The sequence below is a fragment of the Leguminivora glycinivorella genome, chromosome 10, assembly GCF_023078275.1.
Source record: "Leguminivora glycinivorella isolate SPB_JAAS2020 chromosome 10, LegGlyc_1.1, whole genome shotgun sequence".
NCBI lineage: Eukaryota > Metazoa > Arthropoda > Insecta > Lepidoptera > Tortricidae > Leguminivora > Leguminivora glycinivorella.
This window is the reverse complement of record NC_062980.1, coordinates 10,924,122-10,942,191: the sequence shown is the minus strand read 5'-3', so window position 1 is coordinate 10,942,191 and position 18,070 is coordinate 10,924,122. Positions and strand designations below refer to the sequence as shown.

At 36.2% G+C, this 18,070-nt stretch overlaps 1 protein-coding gene across 4 annotated transcripts in view; it reads right to left on the bottom strand.

Annotated features, from left to right (window-relative positions):
• Window positions 1-261: 261 nt before the first annotated feature.
• LOC125230148 overlaps window positions 262-18,070 on the bottom strand; it is a 138,828-nt gene continuing 121,019 nt past the window's right edge. Inside the window, exons 3-6 of one of the 4 annotated variants that reach the window (XR_007177498.1) lie at window positions 3,020-4,425; window positions 2,506-2,625; window positions 1,950-2,004; window positions 262-1,777 (exon numbers count right to left, since the gene is read on the bottom strand). Coding sequence is in view for 3 of the 4 variants with exons in the window: in XM_048135188.1 (XP_047991145.1) it covers window positions 2,516-2,625; window positions 3,020-4,397 (1,488 nt within the window). In the remaining variant the exon portion in view is untranslated. The remainder of the gene's footprint in view (window positions 1,778-1,949; window positions 2,005-2,505; window positions 2,626-3,019; window positions 4,426-18,070) is intronic. The other 3 variants (XM_048135188.1, XM_048135190.1, XM_048135191.1) reach the window with 3 other exon arrangements.

Here is an 18,070-nt window from a genome sequence, read left to right as displayed (position 1 = left end):
TATTGAACAGATATGTCAAAAAGAAGTTCTATTTAGATACTACTAGCGGCCCGCCCCGGCTTCGCACGGGTACTATATGTAAACCTTCCTCTAGAATCACTCTATCTTTTTAAAAAAAACGCTTCAAGATCCGTTGCGTAGTTTTAAAGATTTAAGCATACATAGGGACATAGGGACAGAGAAAGCGACTTTGTTTTATACTATGTAGTGATGATGTAGTGATAGTGATAGTGATAGTGATAGTGATAGTAATAGTGATTATGTCAATATTAAAAGTAAAGTTTTTTCAACCAAAACCGTCACTTTTGCCATTTACAGATCGGATTCATACCGTAAACAGTACTTATTTTTGACGTAGATACATTAAAAAATTACAATTAGGCCGTTAGTAATGTAAGTATTTTGATTGATATAACTATGCATCAAAGTGACAAGTGACTAATATTATTCACCAGCGATTTATATTGTTCACATCCTTACTTTTTAGGTAAATGGTAAATTACAACATTCTAGAAAATGTGACTTCAGAATAAATAATACAAAGAGACTATAAATTGTGCTCGTTTGTTTTTATTTGAGTGCAGACTGTTAAAAATATTGTCATATCGTAAATATATTTTTCATCTTAATCACTCAAATAAAAATACATTCATTTCGATTGCTGCAAAATTGAGTTGCATTTTATTTTTATCCACTCTATCTGTGATATTTTTTTATAAAAGCTTTTCAAATAACAATGCAAAAAGTTTCCGTAACAAAAGAACAGTGCACTGTATGCTTACGTATTTACAAAATATACAATTACACTAACAACTATTAACAATGGACTCGAGAACAACATTTTTCCTTTTTAAAACGATATTTTACACAGATTCTTAGTTTTAAATAAATATGTTGGACCAAAGGTTTCGACGTGCTACTAGTAATGGTTCCTTACTTTTGAAAGTTTTGTTCAAACGTTACAAAGGTATTATTAATAACGTCATTGGTGCAAAATTAGGCCTGAAGCTTGTGTTATTTATTATATAGGTACTAATATCGAATCCAGCAGTCTGTGATAATGTTCTAATAAACTAGTTTCGCGATTTTTATAAAAACTAGTGCTTAATATTGTACGAAATAGTGTTCTTATCTTGACAGCAACGTTCGTGAAAATTTTCAGGCTTTATTAGGCACCATTTAAATTTAATAATAATAAAACAGCAGACAACAATATTTTTTACACATATCTACGTGTGATAAGTATAGGTATGTATAGAAAAGTTACAGACAAACATCAAATAGTTATTTAATTAATATGTACCAGCTAATGCCAACGATTTCCAATTACCATATACAAAATGCGATTTAACTGTGTCAGCCTTTTCATGTAGGTACCTAGTAACTACTATAAATTGATAAGTAGTAACAACGTAGTCCTTATGTTTCTATGAAACGGTTGTCAAAACAACACAAATATTTATTTAGGCTTTTCTATCACTTCAACGTATACTCGCCGCGTACTTTCCCGAAGTCTCTTGGTTTATTTACACATGCTATTTTACATTTTGATACACGATCGCACTGCAGGCTGTCTTTGAGACGTGCTGCAAGGTTTGCGTAATGGAATGTTTTTGTTGTGAGGTCTCTGATGTATTCGGAGGGCTGAGGGAGGCTTATCGCGGCCCAATCGTGAGGAGCCCTTCAGACGAGTTGGAGGCCGGCAGCGCGAGGGGCGTCGGCCCCTCAGCTCTGCGCTAGGGAATCCAGCGGCACCACCAGTTTTCCGTTGGAGTAGCTGTAACAAAGAAAAAACATTAAACTAAACAGCGACGGTATTCTCAGAGGTCTTATATTATAAAACTTTCAAAGTTTACCTTGCTAAATGTAAGAAAACACTTGGAATTTTCTTAGGAAATTTTATAAGAGCTGGTTCTAATGTTATGAAAGTTTTTAAAAGAAATATTAACCTGTATGGTATAGTGGCTGTTCTGGACTTAGCTCGGCTTGGCCTACAGGCGTCATCTGCAACCAAGACCACACGTATTGTTTTTACATTTGTCTTGGCGGACTAATCAGAAACTTTGCCCCGGTTCTAAGTTACATCGTATCGCCGGGGCTTAATTAAGTGGCAGCGCATGCTATTGTCTCGGTTCTTGCGGAACAATACTTATCTTAAGTTGAAGTCGGTAGAAGTAATATCTCCGATACCTTAACGAGGGAACTTTGTATCGACTTTGTTAATCGTTCCTGACCCAGCCGCGCGCTCGTTATTATTGTTAATACACTTACTTTAATATTTAACATAATGGTGTTAGTTTTGTTGTTGATGTAGTGAATGTTTTAAAGGGTTATTTGAAGTCCTCCATGAGGTAACAAAAACATAATTTTAAATGGACGCGGCTTAGCCAATTGGGGTGTCAAATAAAAAATTAAATGGTAAAAGCTATTGGGTTATAAGGTGATCAAAATTGTTAGTGGTTTTATGTGTGGCTAATTGGCAGGTGATTTATGTAGGACCCTTACCATGGTGCGGCTAACATCGTTGTGAGAGGCACGCATCGCATGTGACCGGCTCGGCACGCCGCTTGCTCTGAGAGCCCTGCGACCCGGACTTACGCCGGAAAGTGTACCTAACGAGCAGACCTGCAATGCAAAATGCCGCACCGTTAACAAAACAAACAAACAAACAGAGAAACAGAGCCACGCGCGCGCGTCCATCTGAAAACGCCCATGGGCGGACGAAAGCGGGCGAAAATAAAACGGGAGTGATACTCTCAGAGGTTTTATGACTTGATATCGCGGAATCATTCGTGTTTTATGTGAGAACGGAAACGCGTATCTAAATTTTGTAGTGAATGTTATTTCGTATCGTGTGTGGTATTTGTCAACTATGCAGAATATTGTATTGTTTGTTGAAATTGGTCTGAAAGATTTTTTATATTTTAAAGTTCGTAATATTTCATGCATCTAACTTATATCTGTATTAATTTATATAATCACTAAATAAGTATAAATTAAAGTTTTTGGATCAACTTACCAGTGAGTCCGGCCTTGTTGATGCTGTTTGAGCTAGAGAAACCTGATATTTTCTTCCAGGATTTCTTATTCCAAAACCCCGTTGTTTTGGCGTCACCGCAGCTAGAGCTTCTGGGCGAGGTGGTGTCCCTAGGGCAGCGCACGCTGCATTCGTCAGCGCCCAGTATGCGGACTCCGGCACCGCGCGTGCCGTACGCCACCGCCGGTAAGTGAGGCACCGACCCGGTCGGCTTCCGTCGCAAACTGCCGACGTAACTCGCTCCACTGCTGCTCCCACTAAACCCGCTATCCAAATCCGGAGGATTACAGCTTGCAGGCGAAAGTAATTCATCCGTTGGCCCGACTCTTAGCAATTCTTCTATATTATCCCTATCTTCAGCTCGTTCCGAATCCGGAGATTCGCATTCTGGCATTAACATGGCTTCGACACTAAGATTTAGCTCTCCTAAAATTCTCTTGTGCCTCGACTCTACCCGGCGAACTTCTTCTTCTACGACACTCCTATCTAGTGAGACGAGCGATTGTCGTGGAGGGTATCTATGCTTAGGACACGTTCTTGTTCCGTCTGTTATTTCTTCATATATATTTTCCTCGGTTCCGTATCGAGTAACGTAGTTGTGACGCGCTGTACGGTCTCGTGGTATTCCACCACGTCCTCGATGCCTGTTAGCCTTCCTTGACGACGACGGCATTGATAAATGGTGGTCATAGTAAGCATATGAATAGTCGACGGGCTCGAACCTTTCCATTGTGGCAGCAATATTGCTTCTATTCCACGTTTGTGGCGGCGGTTCTCTCGACAAGTTGACAGCTGCTAGCCGAGCTGGTAGGATTTCATCCAAGTCTCTAGCACACCGCTCGTCAAGTGATTGCGCTCCATCATCCTCTTCCCGCCTGTGCTTTCTATGAGCTCTGCGACCCTGAGTGCGCGTGTGGCCACGCTCACATTCTGCCCCATGACCGTGACTATAATCAGGTGTATGACTACGACTATAATCGACCGGCCTGTGTTTACAGTCTAAGGTATGATGGTAATCAGGTGTACGCCTGAGACTATAGCTAGAATTTCCTTCATAGTCAGATCGATCGTAAGAGGGACTGTCGTCGTTGCTCGTGTGGGGGTGTGGACAGTCGGCGGCGATGCCTGATTCGGAGGAAGGGTAGTCGTGTACTTCTGCGGTGGTGAGTACCCGATCGTCGGGTCGCGCGGGCTCCGAGACGGCGTGTCGATGGTGAGGCCTGGGCCGCGTGGTTTCTCGACAGCTGGCGAAGGTGCGCTGGAGCGAGGGCGTGTGCTGCAGCTGGTAGCGGCCGCACCTCGGGTCGTACACCGCCTCCCCCGACTCCTCGGGGCTTGGCGGCGCGCTTTGTGATTCCATGGCTCATCGTCTCATATCCAATCGGTATCTGTAAAGAAAAACAAGTCTATATCAGTTTCCAAATATTGAAGACATACCGCAAGACACGGAATGGCTTTTAACGAAATTCTGCGTCCCGTACCGTGTTCAACTGAGGTCAATGAATTCGAAATTACGCGCTCCGTGATAAGGGTAGGGTAAGTGACGATCAACAGCGTGGCCGACGTCGATATATCATCATCAGCCGACGGGTCATAAAAGGGATTTCACATTGTGTTTACGTTTCATATCAAGATTTTACTGTTATGTTTGAACATCAAACACCATTATACAGCACCAAAATGAAATAACTTAGGGAGCTGTATAAACTTAGGCGAACTTGTGAAACATAACAAGGCGGTAATGAAGCCGTCGCTGTATTATAACAAGGAAAATAAATTGGGTGGGCCATGTTTAACTGTCTATACAGTCGCAACTTTCTGATAGGAAAATACCGAAATAACTCCGTACTTCTACAAGGAAATAACTTGATAAGTTTATCGTCTTTATTTAAGTAGTTCAAATGAATTAGATAATAAATAAATGTAAATACATAAAATAATTGTAAAATGCATAATGATTGCATTTTGATTTGAAGTTACAGAAGCCCCAGAGCAAGAATAAAGAAAAACTTTACCTATTCTTAATTTTGATATTGAAAAGGCTTCACAATGAAACATGACAGCGAATAAATATGTACCCAACATTAATATTTTTTCTTTCAAAATAGGTACACATTCTTCATAACGTCGCCATTTTATTGCGATCCTTGCGTTATTGCGCGTTCCAATTTATTACGATAACGATAAGTGTCCGTGAACTAGAGAGTAAAGAGAGCATAGGGCGGGCACCCTCGTCGCCACATTGTCATGGCAACGGCTCGGTTAGTCCCGCGGTTTATAGCCGGGCTTCCGTCCGATATTCCTTGCATCTAAATCATCATCAGTGCTGGGAAACGCCTCGTAAAGCGCCCGTTGACCGTCCGGCTGAACTCTAAATCGAAAGAGAAAGGTAGTATCAGCGTGTGAAACGTGTACATTGTTACGGCTTCCGACGGCAGAGTAATTCGTTATGCCCACCGTCGCATCGTCGCCCAGGGATTTCTCGGTACAATTGCGTATGGGCCGTAAAGACGTCCTATCTATAAGTGGACTAGTATACGGGTGTCACAATTTCGGTCGGCGATTGCCCGTTTAGCGTTGAATATCAATGGGTAGGGAAACTAGGGAAGCATTATGCTTGTTGTTACAGTCGGTATTCTAGTTCAATTGTATGCTCAACTCTTGTGCCGCATTTTTAATAAACAGATAACAAAAAATATATGAACTTGTTTCGAGTCTGATGTTAGCGTCAACATTTTTGAATACTAACAAATAGTACCAATCCATAAATATCAAATTATTTATACCTATATGGTACCTACTTATAATAATTATACGCGTTTTATTTTATAAAGATACTTTTTTCGTAAATCAACAAAAATCCCGTATCATTATTGGCAATTCCCCCAATTTATTCCATATATAAATGATGTGATATATTGTTCAGTAGGGAATTTCCCCTCGTGTCCCCTATGGCATAACTAACGATAAAAAAGATCGCAACGCCTCATAATCGCGACGTAATTGCAACAAAATGAATGACGACAGTTGAATTACATTTTGATCCTTTCACGGCGATTATTAAAACAAATAGTGTCCCTTCTCAGCTTTTTGGTGAAATAAAAGCTTAGTTTTTTATGATATAGGAGACAGACGCATTGCCTGATAGCGATTACCGCCGTCCATGGAGACTAGCAATTAGCGATGTGCCGTTCTCGATAATTTACTCGATTTACATGGGGAAAGTGACTTCCCGGGAAATATTCCCGGTACAAATCAGCTAGTAAATCTGATATCGGTAAATCAGTAAATTACCGAGAACGGCACATCACTATCTGCAAAAACATAGTAGTTAAAAAACTTGATTTTTGAATTTATTGATTTTTGTTTTATTAGGTATAATGCCTACATGGCTAGAAACATGAAATTGTTTATTAAATTATATGATGTTGATGGGTATATCTATACGTCAGTCATTTATTTGTCAAGACTTTGGGGGAATCGCAGCATTTGCTATTTTTTAAGTCGCTTTATCAATCACTTCAACAATGTCATAAAACAGGTAGGTAAGTTACGGTACCTAGTTAAAAGTAGTCTGAAAATGTAAATAAGGGGATCAGAAAACGACATAAAAATTAAATTATAATTATAGTGCTTTTACTTTTAATTATAGTTCCTTTTTAACCCCATTCAATAACCAAGCTTCCGCATTGCTAAGCAAACCGATCAAATAAATTACCCAACGACGGCACCCCATGGCGACTTTCGCCATTGCATACAACTTGATTATTCAGCCAAAGCCGTTTCATATTCAAATGTTGATGGTATTTTTATTTTTAATATCGGCGCGCATTAAACGTTATTGCAATTTCCTAAGGCTATTGGTAGTAAAAAAAGTACTGTCTACTCGTAACATATCGTTTTCATAACGCGAGTAGGTTTACCATCTAGCAATTGTATTTAAAAGCAATAGTTATTTGCAAAAAAATGCGTTTATCACTGCTTCCAGTAGTTCCACAGGTGGTAAATCATCTTAATTACTAGATTCACCTACTTTTATCAATTTTGAAGCAGTTAATTTGACTTTATTCAAGGTCAAATTACTTTACCCACTAGTGGATAAAATGCGTTTTTACCCGCTGGTATTAAAGGACAAAACGCGTGTTTCCGAGCTAGTGAGGGGAAAAATATATTTCATATCAGTATCACGTTTCATATTGCTGTGATTAGGAGGTTCATTTTACAGCCTGTCCTAGTCCAATGATTGTAATGATCAGTATCCAACATTGTATTACGTACTATCAGCAAAGTACATGGAAAATTATGAATGAATTTATTGATAAATTCGCCATGCACTTTTGCAGCGGATAGTATATTATTACGGATTTCACCCAAAGTGCCTTTTAAGGGGTTCAAAGATTAGTAGTTTGCCGGACGATATTACCTTGCAAAACGTAATTTACAGGTTCAGGTCGCCCCTTTAGTAAGAATCTTCGAAATTCCGAATTATACAGACTAGAGCGGTACCGTCATAGCAGTGGCAGATAAATCAGTTGACAATTGACAGTTGACATTGACTTTTTATACTAGGTAGGTTCTCATCACTAATTATTTACTGGACAAGAATTTAATATTAGTTAATACCTACTTAACTTAAATAAATATTGTAATGTAACTTATGTTACCGCAAAAGTAAGAACAAAACAACGGATATGAACTTAATACTCGTAAGTGTGTGCCAATTTTCGTGGAAAGTAAATTACATTTCTCCTAGCCAAAGCTAAAAATACTTGCACAAAACTGAAATGAACGATGAGATTTTAGCTACCTAGTTACTGTACCTGTCTGTAGAGATGTCGATAGTTGTAACTTGTAACAAGCACTTGAGTAAAAAGCGGAATTCGAAAATACAGACTTGGCAAAAGTCCAATGATCAGTCGGGTGTCACCGCTGGATCGTTACTGAGATGTCCAATAAAATAACTATCAAGGGTAGTAACATTTTATTAACTTCACGTGTTACATAAATAATAGAGATATAATTTTAAAACGAATATTCTTTTCCGAGCTCATATAACCCGGCAACCTTCAAATCAAGAGTGAACAGGTATCTTCTGGGCGAGCTCACTCCATCGTAGGCCACGTCTTTGCCTTTGGCTAGTCTGTGGCCAAGAGTCAGCCCATTAATAATTAAAAAAAAAAGACGTAATTATCAGAAAGTAACAAGATAGAAAACTGCGTAACTGGTTCTGAAAGTGCATGTTCAACTCTTCAATTGACATGTTTTACAAAAGCGCGTCTTGCTAAAAGTCACGTAAAACATTTCGATATTTTGAGAGAATTTCTAACTGGTCGGCTTTACAGTTTCACAGAAAACTAGTAAAGTTCGCACAAATGAGCTAAAACAAGCGTAGCTTTTTTATTCCACATTTGGCGGAGGTAAAAGCCAGTTGTGGCAATGAGACGTATTGAAAGTACCATCTTAGGGGAGAAACGTTCTCCCCCGCTGTGTTTGACTAAGATCGGACCACGCAATCGGCAGACACATAAACCTAATCTGTCGGTCTAAAGGAATACTTACGCGATCCTTGTAATGTTTTGAACTTTTTTCACTTTTTTTATTAACAGTTTTTATGATCGTGACTGTAGTGTATGTATGTAGCAATCAATTTACAAGCTATCAATAGCAATACATTATTTATTAGGGAATAATACTGCCTGAGTGTAGAAGTTACTAGCGTAACTTTACATACTTCGGAAATAACAGTTTTTTGTCTACTTTTCACAGATTTGTTACCACTAAAATAAATATGACAATGACGCGTCATAGCGGTTTAGTTTTGTAACTATCTGTCCAAAGATATTGTGCCTGTTTAAAAAAAATGGTATGGCTAACTTCGTAATACTGTTTCTATGATAAAATATAATATAATAATTACATATTTTTACTTACAATATAAGTAATGTTCTAGTGTATTTTTTTTTCTTTTTCTCTCTAAATAGTTACTTTCGTTCGACTTTCTAAGCAGAACTGTACACCAACAAATTGTTTACCACGGACTAAGTACAAATATTAAGATGGCTTTACGCCAGATAATTTACAAAGAGAACCATAGAATGTACAATTGTACATAATATAATTTATACTATCTATCTAGAATTTTTTAATCTCAGTCTGTGTCGAATCGACGTAAGTATGTCAGGGGTGACTCATCTTTATGCCTTCGACATCATTTAATTTGTCACGCGCCATCTAGTTTTAAGCGAGTGTAGCTTTCGGTCATTGTGTATTGTTCGTTTCAAAATGATTCTGTAACGGCATCAGTGCTCGTCTATTAATAATTTTAATGGTATCGTTTGTCGAGCACACATCTTTTGTAACTGTAGTTTGTAAGGTGTGTGTTAAAAAAGTATGTAAATTAATTTGAATGAATACTACATTAATTTTAAATTGTATGTATATTTATTATTGTTATAAACTATTAAAGATAGTTGATAACATAAATATTCTGACTATTGATTATTCATGTAATTTTATTCATTTGAATCAATAATATAAATAGGCTTATTGAATTATGATTAAATTAGCTTAAGACAGTTAACCCTTAAATGCATTAATTTTTCTTTTAACGAGATATGAATATATGTGATAGACAATGGTTTTCTGACTCTGGGAAAAATAATAAAAAAATATTTAAGTTCGGTTTTTATACTAAATCAGTGTTTGAAGTTAAATAGGTCAAATCTTATTTATATAAATATATCGTTATTGGTAAGATTTATTTAAAAAAATGACTACTATTAAAAAGGTACACTATTTGTGAAAGCCCTATGATAAAATGTTTAATCATAAACTAATTACTTACTAACTTCGAAAAAATCAGCCTAAATCACATACTAAAAATCGCCATCATCCTGTTTTTTATACTTTTCCGCCATCTCATCTTAACCCTTAAATGCATGGTGATGTAGGTATATATGCATCATATATTTGATGGCCTATGACTCAATATGTAGCTATCCAAAATCACATTTATAGCTTAATTATTATTCATTATTTATTATTATTAAATAAATTAAATAATATAATGATTTACTATTTATTATTTAAGGATTAAGATGAAATGGCGGAAAAGTGTGAAAAAACAGGATGATGGCGATTTTTAGTATGTGATTTAGGCTGATTTTTTCGGAGTTAGTATGTTTCAACATTATATCATGGGGGTTTCACAAATATAGTGTACCTTTCTAATAGTAGTAAAACTTTACAAATAAAACTTACCAATAATTATATATTTATATAAATAAGTTTTAGCCTATTTAACTTCTAACACTGATTTAGTATTAAAATCGGTATTAAATATTTTTTTTTATTATTTTTCCAAGAGTCAGAAAACCATTGTGTATCACATAATATATTAATATCTCGTTAAAAGAAAAATTCATGCATTTAAGGGTTAATCCTTCAATAATAATTATAATAAATAGTAAATCATTATATTATTTAATTTTTTTTATTTTATTAAATAGTAATTAATGAATAATAATTAAGCAATAAATGTGATTGTGGATAGCTACATATCGAGCCACGGGCCATCAAATATTTATGATGCATATATACATCACCATGCATTTAAGGGTTAAGACGTTATGACATGATCTAGATTTGTGAAATTTTATGACTTACCTATGACATTCAGTGGTCTATTTTACCACAATGACATTGACACTTGACACAGCACAATTACGTGCCTATTTCTTGGTTGATAAGTTACATTAATGTTGTTTAAAGTGTAACATCGATAGCTTATTAAACGGATCGATAGCGTGAGAAGCTGATGAAGAATTAATCTCGAAACGCGTATAGCCACTTTTTTGTCGTCAACGGCCGGTAGTTCACGTGCTCTTGTAAAATCTAGCTATCATTTTACAAGTGCTAATTCACCGTACACTGTCGTACTTACCGTACTTAAATTATTAATAATTAGCTCATATCACCTTGACACTGGCGAAATAGTCCCAATGGACTGAAGCCATTTAATTTTAAAAACTGAACTGAAGTAACATTCAGCATCAATATTTCCTTTTGAACAGGTAATGAATGGCGAAGTGTCACTGTTGGACGACAATTGTCAGTATTGTGAAATACGCCACTTTGTCACAGAAATTGATTTTGTTGAATTGCATTTCTTGTCCTATACCAAAGACATATATAACTCCGTATAGACAGATAAAGTCTAAGAAAAAAACGTACCTCAGTACAGAAAAAGGTACGGTGGCCTAGATGGCATTACACCTTCGGGGTACGCTCAAACTTTAAAACCTATCAAGCTAAGAATATGGGCCAAATTGTCAAAACTGAGGTTCAAAAGTTTTAAGCCTGTGTCGAGAGATGGCAGTCTATGCACTGTGATTACACATTTTACTTTGACATTTTACTTTGACACACTGTACATTTTACTGTACTAACCACTGTTGTATTTATACTTACTTATAAAAAATGAAGTGTAAAATATCATATTTTATCAATAAAAAATCTGAATCTGAATCTGTTAAGAGATTCGCCCGTAGGTATTAAATTTACACACTGTATAATTATGTTAGTTTTAGCTATGTCATTGCAAACAAAGGCTGAAATACGTTAGCAGTAATTCTAAGCTGAAGGGCTATTTTAACGGCTCTCCAACCAGAGACCATTAAGTGGTATTTCCATCGCTCACTTCATAAACAGCATATATAACAGTTTAATTTACATTGAGATTTAAACCTTACAGATCTGGTAATTAGGTCGGTTTTACACTGCGCTGATTTAGTAATGTATGTATTTTAGGAATCTCATAGTAGATTTGTGGAGATCCCTACATTTTATTACGACATGAAGTTAATAAAATGCTCGAATATATAACTGAAATTGTTTCAGACACTATCCAAATTAAGTCCCATGTATAAGGTTACAGTTATTGAATAGTTTCAATAGTGAAACCGCCGCGACACAGCGCCGCAAACCATCATGGCGCACCTACTGGCTTGCCCCGCGTGCCCGCATCACTGCTCGGAGCTCGATCTGAGAGACGCTACAGCCAGGGCTGCCTATTGGGCATCTACTGTATAAGAAAGGAACCTCGACACGATAAGAAGAAGATTAGTCAACTGCCACATTCGAATAAATATGTCCCTGCGATACGATATCGATCTGTCAGTTTTCAACGTGATGTTTCGTCTAACTAAAACGATATTTACGCATTGTGATATCCGATTCATACTAACTATATCTATGTCTGTCATGTCCTTTATGTGTCCTGCAACTTTGTTAATTATGGATTCGAATTTTATAACTTTTAGGAAACATTAAGGAAACTTTTCATACTGTTTATTATCCAAAAAGTAAATCGTAGTACTTCGTAAAAATCGTTATTTCTTTGTATTATATGATATTTATTAGTGTACATATACAATATACATCTAATTATAATTTGTAACATTAATTTATTTTGTTCATCTCTAAATTCAAAATTACAACTTTGTAAAGAATCAGCCGGTTAGATAATTAGGTTGGCAAAATATAAAACATATTTAACTTAATTCGCTTACGTACGCACTTACCAAAGTTTTAATTAGATAAAATATTAAATGAGATCTACCAATTGATGCTAACTTAGCTTAACAACCTTCAAATCAAGAGTGAACAGGCATCTTCTGGGCGAGCTCACTCCATCGTAGGCCACGTCTTTGCCTTTGGCTAGTCTGTGGTCAAGAGTAAGCCCATTTATAATTTAAAAAAAAAAAAAAAAAAAAATAGAGGGGTTACCATGAAGTACTAAAGTAAAGCCGTTCAGTGTGCGTAGCCGAATGCACAAAACGCTCAACGATAAAATATCTTTCGTAGCTATCTGTCTCTATCGCTCTTGCGTATTGGCGTGACAAAGTCAGACCACAATTTTTACTTTAATGATACCGGCAACCAATACGAGTATATTTATTACATATAACAAGGACCATTTAATACTAGACTGATATAGCCCATACAAAAAAGCGTACCCCTGAAAAAAGCTTAGTTTTTGCTTTAAAACTAGATGGCGTTGTTTCGTAACCCGGGAGTGGAAAAAAACATATTTTCACACATATGTTTACTTGTTTTTATATTATACTATGAATAACTATAAAAAAACTTTATTTTAATATCAAAATATTGGCTCAAAACATAATTTTTACAAATTATATTTTTTGGTCGGCCTCGACGTAGTTGTGATCGCTTCGCTGGCTAAGTTTGTTCGCATGTTGTCTAACTATTGCCAAATAAAATGACTAGATGACGTTGGTGGACTAGGAAAATGTCACATCCGTTTCGTTGTTCATTAATATAATATACTTAGTGATAATAAACCTATATGTTGAGCTCAAATACGTTCAACAAAACGCAATCATTGTGCCAACAGATGTGACATCCAGTGACATCTGACATCCATGTCACATCACAATTATCACAAATGTCATTGTATGATTTATTGAATATTCATAATATATGGATATTAAATATTTTAGAATCGCAGCAGCAATGCGAGTAGAGATACAGAATTAATAACTGTATAAATTAATAATTGTATGACCAATGACCTCATACATAAAATTACCAGTTTAGGTGACAGAAGGCGAATCCAATTTGTAAACATTAAATGTGCTAAGGAAAAGAATCTTTCCGATTTTCAACGGGACACGGCTGAAGGGGCGAACTGGTTTCGACTGCGCCCATGCATCTCAATTGTCCAGAAAGTTCATTCGAAGATCATTTTGCTTATAATAATCTGAGTAATCACAGTGAATGGTTTGACAGTATTTCAGCTGTATATTTGTTTAACCACCTCCTTGTACATAGGGCCTAATCGATTCAACCAATTCGTAAATAATCGCTAGATTTTTCAAACGATACGTCTTAGCCACACCGCAACATAATTCAAAACAATAAATGTGTCAAAAATGTGAATTTACAGCTCAGGCACAATAGTTTATTTTAACTATAAAACTCCCGTGAGACTCATACATATTTAAAAATATTTTAAGCGGGTTACTCACGTATTAAGTCGATATAGCGTTTGACATGTTTCGGTTCAATTTCGAGAACCTTTCTCAAGAGTTCTTTTTTTTTAAATACAATAGTTTATATTAGGAACTCTTTTATGAACTTACACTATATACCTATAGGTATTGTAGATTTTTTTATATGGATGTCGATTATAGTACTTTCATTACGATAAAGTTATGCGAATTTGTTTATGTTTTGATACTAACGAACATGAATGATTACATTCTATAGGAATAGACATTTTGATAATGGGAAAGCTTAAGAACCGGACCATCTTAGTTGCAGTACCTGAAGCCTATTTCCACTAGGTAGTAAACTCAACAGAAGTTTATTTACATCCTCTGTGTACTGGGAATTTACTGTAAGGAAAAGGCAAATCAAATAGAACTCTGCAAACAATGAAATTGAGAGTTTGTTTTGATAATAATTACATACTCAATTTCGTTAAACAAACACGAGCTTACTCGGCGCAAACTCAAAGAGTATGCATATTAGAGGGGCAAGATGTTACAAAATCAAAATCCTTAGGGCAATCATGAAGAGGACTGCGAACTTACAATATTATGTGGGTTTTGGGTACTATAATCATAATCCTCCTTGCGTTATTTTGCACATGGGAGCCTGGGGTCCGCTTTGACAACTAATCCCAAGATTTGGCGTAGGCACTTGTTTTTACGAAAGCGACTGCCATCTGCCCTTCCAACCGAAGGGTAAACTAGACCTTATTGGAATTAGTCCGCCGATTTTCCTTCGCCGATGTTGTGGGTACTATAACATGTTTATTAAATAATTTGTAATAATTTATGAAATGATATACATATATATATGAGACATTGAGGTTGGTCCGGGTATCATCATCATCATTTCATTTAATCGTTTACTGTTTGTGCATACGGCTTCCTTCATCGTAGTGTCGTTCGGATATCTCACAGATATTAACTATTACTCTTTTTAGTGAGACTGTAATTTATTCTGATTTAACTTCATATAAAAAATAGATCAATGTAAAATACAGTTATATTAGTAAAACACTTTATTGTGCTGAAAAATAAAACAAAATAACAGACAAAAGAGAACTTTAAGCCTTTTTTAGGTATTTCTTCCTCTATCTTTATAGAAAAATGTAAACCAAAACCGTACTTTCTGTTTTAATAACTAATCTTCCACGTGGTTACACCGTTGTTAAGCACATCTCTAATTTCGGAGAGCCGAGTAAATACAGCCATAAAACGAGTATGAACCGGCAATCATTGTTACGACAGAGTGAGCCTATCGTTTCTAATGTGTTCTTAGCTTTACTGAATTTTAACGACTTAAGCCTGTTACACACTTGAGGCTGGGCGCGAGCGACATTTTCTTTAGTTGTCAAAAATTATGATGTCACACAGAAATTAAGATGAAACAGGAGTTCTCATTTCTACATATCCACGAGCGCTCTCGACTGTTTGCTCCAGGATGCTTTTAGAAGCTAGAGCACCGATTATATGTATGGGTTTTAGTGACTAAATACTAGACTAAAATAAAAATATCTGCAAATGAATCTCTTCAAAATATATAATGACAGATATTTTAAAATTCAAATACAAATAAAGTTCATCAGTACAACCAGTAGGTGGGCCATTTTTTTTCAAAGTTGTCCACCCCACTTTTTTGCAACTATTTTTTACGCGATTCATACTCAGAATCGAGAGCTCTTTCGATCCTGATAGGAGAAAAAAAATGTCCCAAGATTTCCATACATTTTTCGAATCTTCCATTCCGTTACCGTCATACAAAATGTATGAAAAAGTGGTAACGGAATGGGAAAAAAACTTTGGGACACTTTTTTTTTCCTACTAGGATTGAAAGAGCTCGCGATTCTATGGAAAACACATAAAAATTTCCAAATATAAAAAAAGTGGGGGGACAACTTTGAAAAAAATGGCCCAGGTATTTTGAAGCGTATTTTATAAACCTTATTTTTCAAGCCATAGACCGATTTTACAGTCTGCAACCTCTATAATCGATCAGTTCCTAATTTAATAAATTTATGCAGATATCTAAAACCAATGAAAACTAACCGCATATGGTGTCATTTTCATGAACAATTGAATAACTGGCCCTCAACGGACTGGTATTTGGCGCGCTGTGCAGTGTGCATTAATTAAATTGTTTTGCACATCGTTACCCGCCGGCTTGCCAACATGCATATTTTACATTTGACATGAATTCACTTTTCAATTGACCAAACATTTGCATACTAAACTAGTGTGATTTAATATGAAATGTAAATCACTCTGACAAACCAACGTAGTTGGGCCAATTGTTTCAAAGTTGTTTCTCTTCCCATTTTTTTTATATTTGGAAACGTTTATGCGATTTCTACTCAGAAATTCGAGCTTTTTCAGTCCTAATAGGCATAAAAAACCCAAGATTGTCATTCTTTCCGTTACCATTTTTCATAGACTTTGTACGACGGTAACGGACATTTCTTTCTCCTAATAGAATCGAAATCTTATAAAAATAACCTTTTTTTTTAATGTAGGAGTGACAACTTTAAAAATAAAAGCCCAGCTACCAAATGGGTTAATAAACTTAATGTTAACGAATTATGACAAAGTTTGATAGCATCGCGCCATAAAAGAGCAATAAAACGTAAAATTTACACAGCAACTAATGCGTGACCAATAAAATCCTACAATTCAATTACGAAAAACCTTTAGCGCGTCGTATATCTTCGTGACTCGCCCAGTCGGCCTAGCCTAAGTGGCAATCGTTGACGCTGCGTGACGATCGAAACGCAGTCTGACTCTGTCACGCCACTACAGAGGAGCGATAGGGAGAGCTAGCTACGTTACTATTACGAAGCGTAATCGATTATGACGTTTGCTAGGCACCCTGAATGATATGTGTTGACAGGAATTAACAGTGAAGTGAATTTTTAGAGTTTTGTGAATAGGCCTTTCTGTAGTCTACTAGTGTGACTATCATGAGTTTTTAGGGTTCCGTAGTCAACTAAGAACCCTTATAGTTTCGCCATGTCTGTCTGTCCGTCCGTCCGTCCGTCCGTCCGTCCGTCCGTCCGTCCGTCCGTCCGTCCGTCCGTCCGTCCGTCCGTCCGCGGATAATCTCAGTAACCGTTAGCACTAGAAAGCTGAAATTTGGTACCAATATGTATATCAATCACACCAACAAAGTGCAAAAATAAAAAATGGAAAAAAATGTTTTATTAGGGTAGCCCCCCTACATGTAAAGTGGGGGCTGATATTTTTTTTCATTCCAACCCCAACGTGTGATTTATTGTTGGATAGGTATTTAAAAATGAATAAGGGTTTACTAAGATCGTTTTTTGATAATATTAATAGACTTTTCGAAAATAATCGTTCTTAAAGGAAAAAAAAGTGCGTCCCCTCCCCTCTAACTTTTGAACCATATGTTTAAAAAATATGACAAAAATCACAAAAGTAGAACATTATAAAGACTTTCTAGGAAAATTATTTTGAACTTGATAGGTTCAGTAGTTTTTGAGAAAAATACGGAAATCTACGGAACCCTACACTGAGCGTGGCCCGACACGCTCTTGGCCGGTTTTTAATATTTTATTCGATAGCGTTATCATCACGGGAAATGACATTCGTTGCTGAAGAGAGTGCAATGAAAAGTGCCCCTAAACGGTTACTACTAGAGACAATAGAGATAATGGAATATAGGTGTAGTGTTTAAGTAAAGTTTGCACATCTCTTGACACAGTAGGCCTAGCGGTTCACTATTATCTGGCAGAAACTTTTTACGCATATATTTGATTCGTATAATAGTTCTTGGTAGAAGTCACGTTTGGCAGAAACACCTTACGCAGAATATGGTTTGACATAAATCATTTCGCAGATTTTTGTAATACCGAATCGTCTGTTGTCATAATGTTGATAAGCATAATAGTCTTCTAGTCGAACAACTTTTGCAGATAATATTTGTGCATAATATTTAGGCGGCATAAAG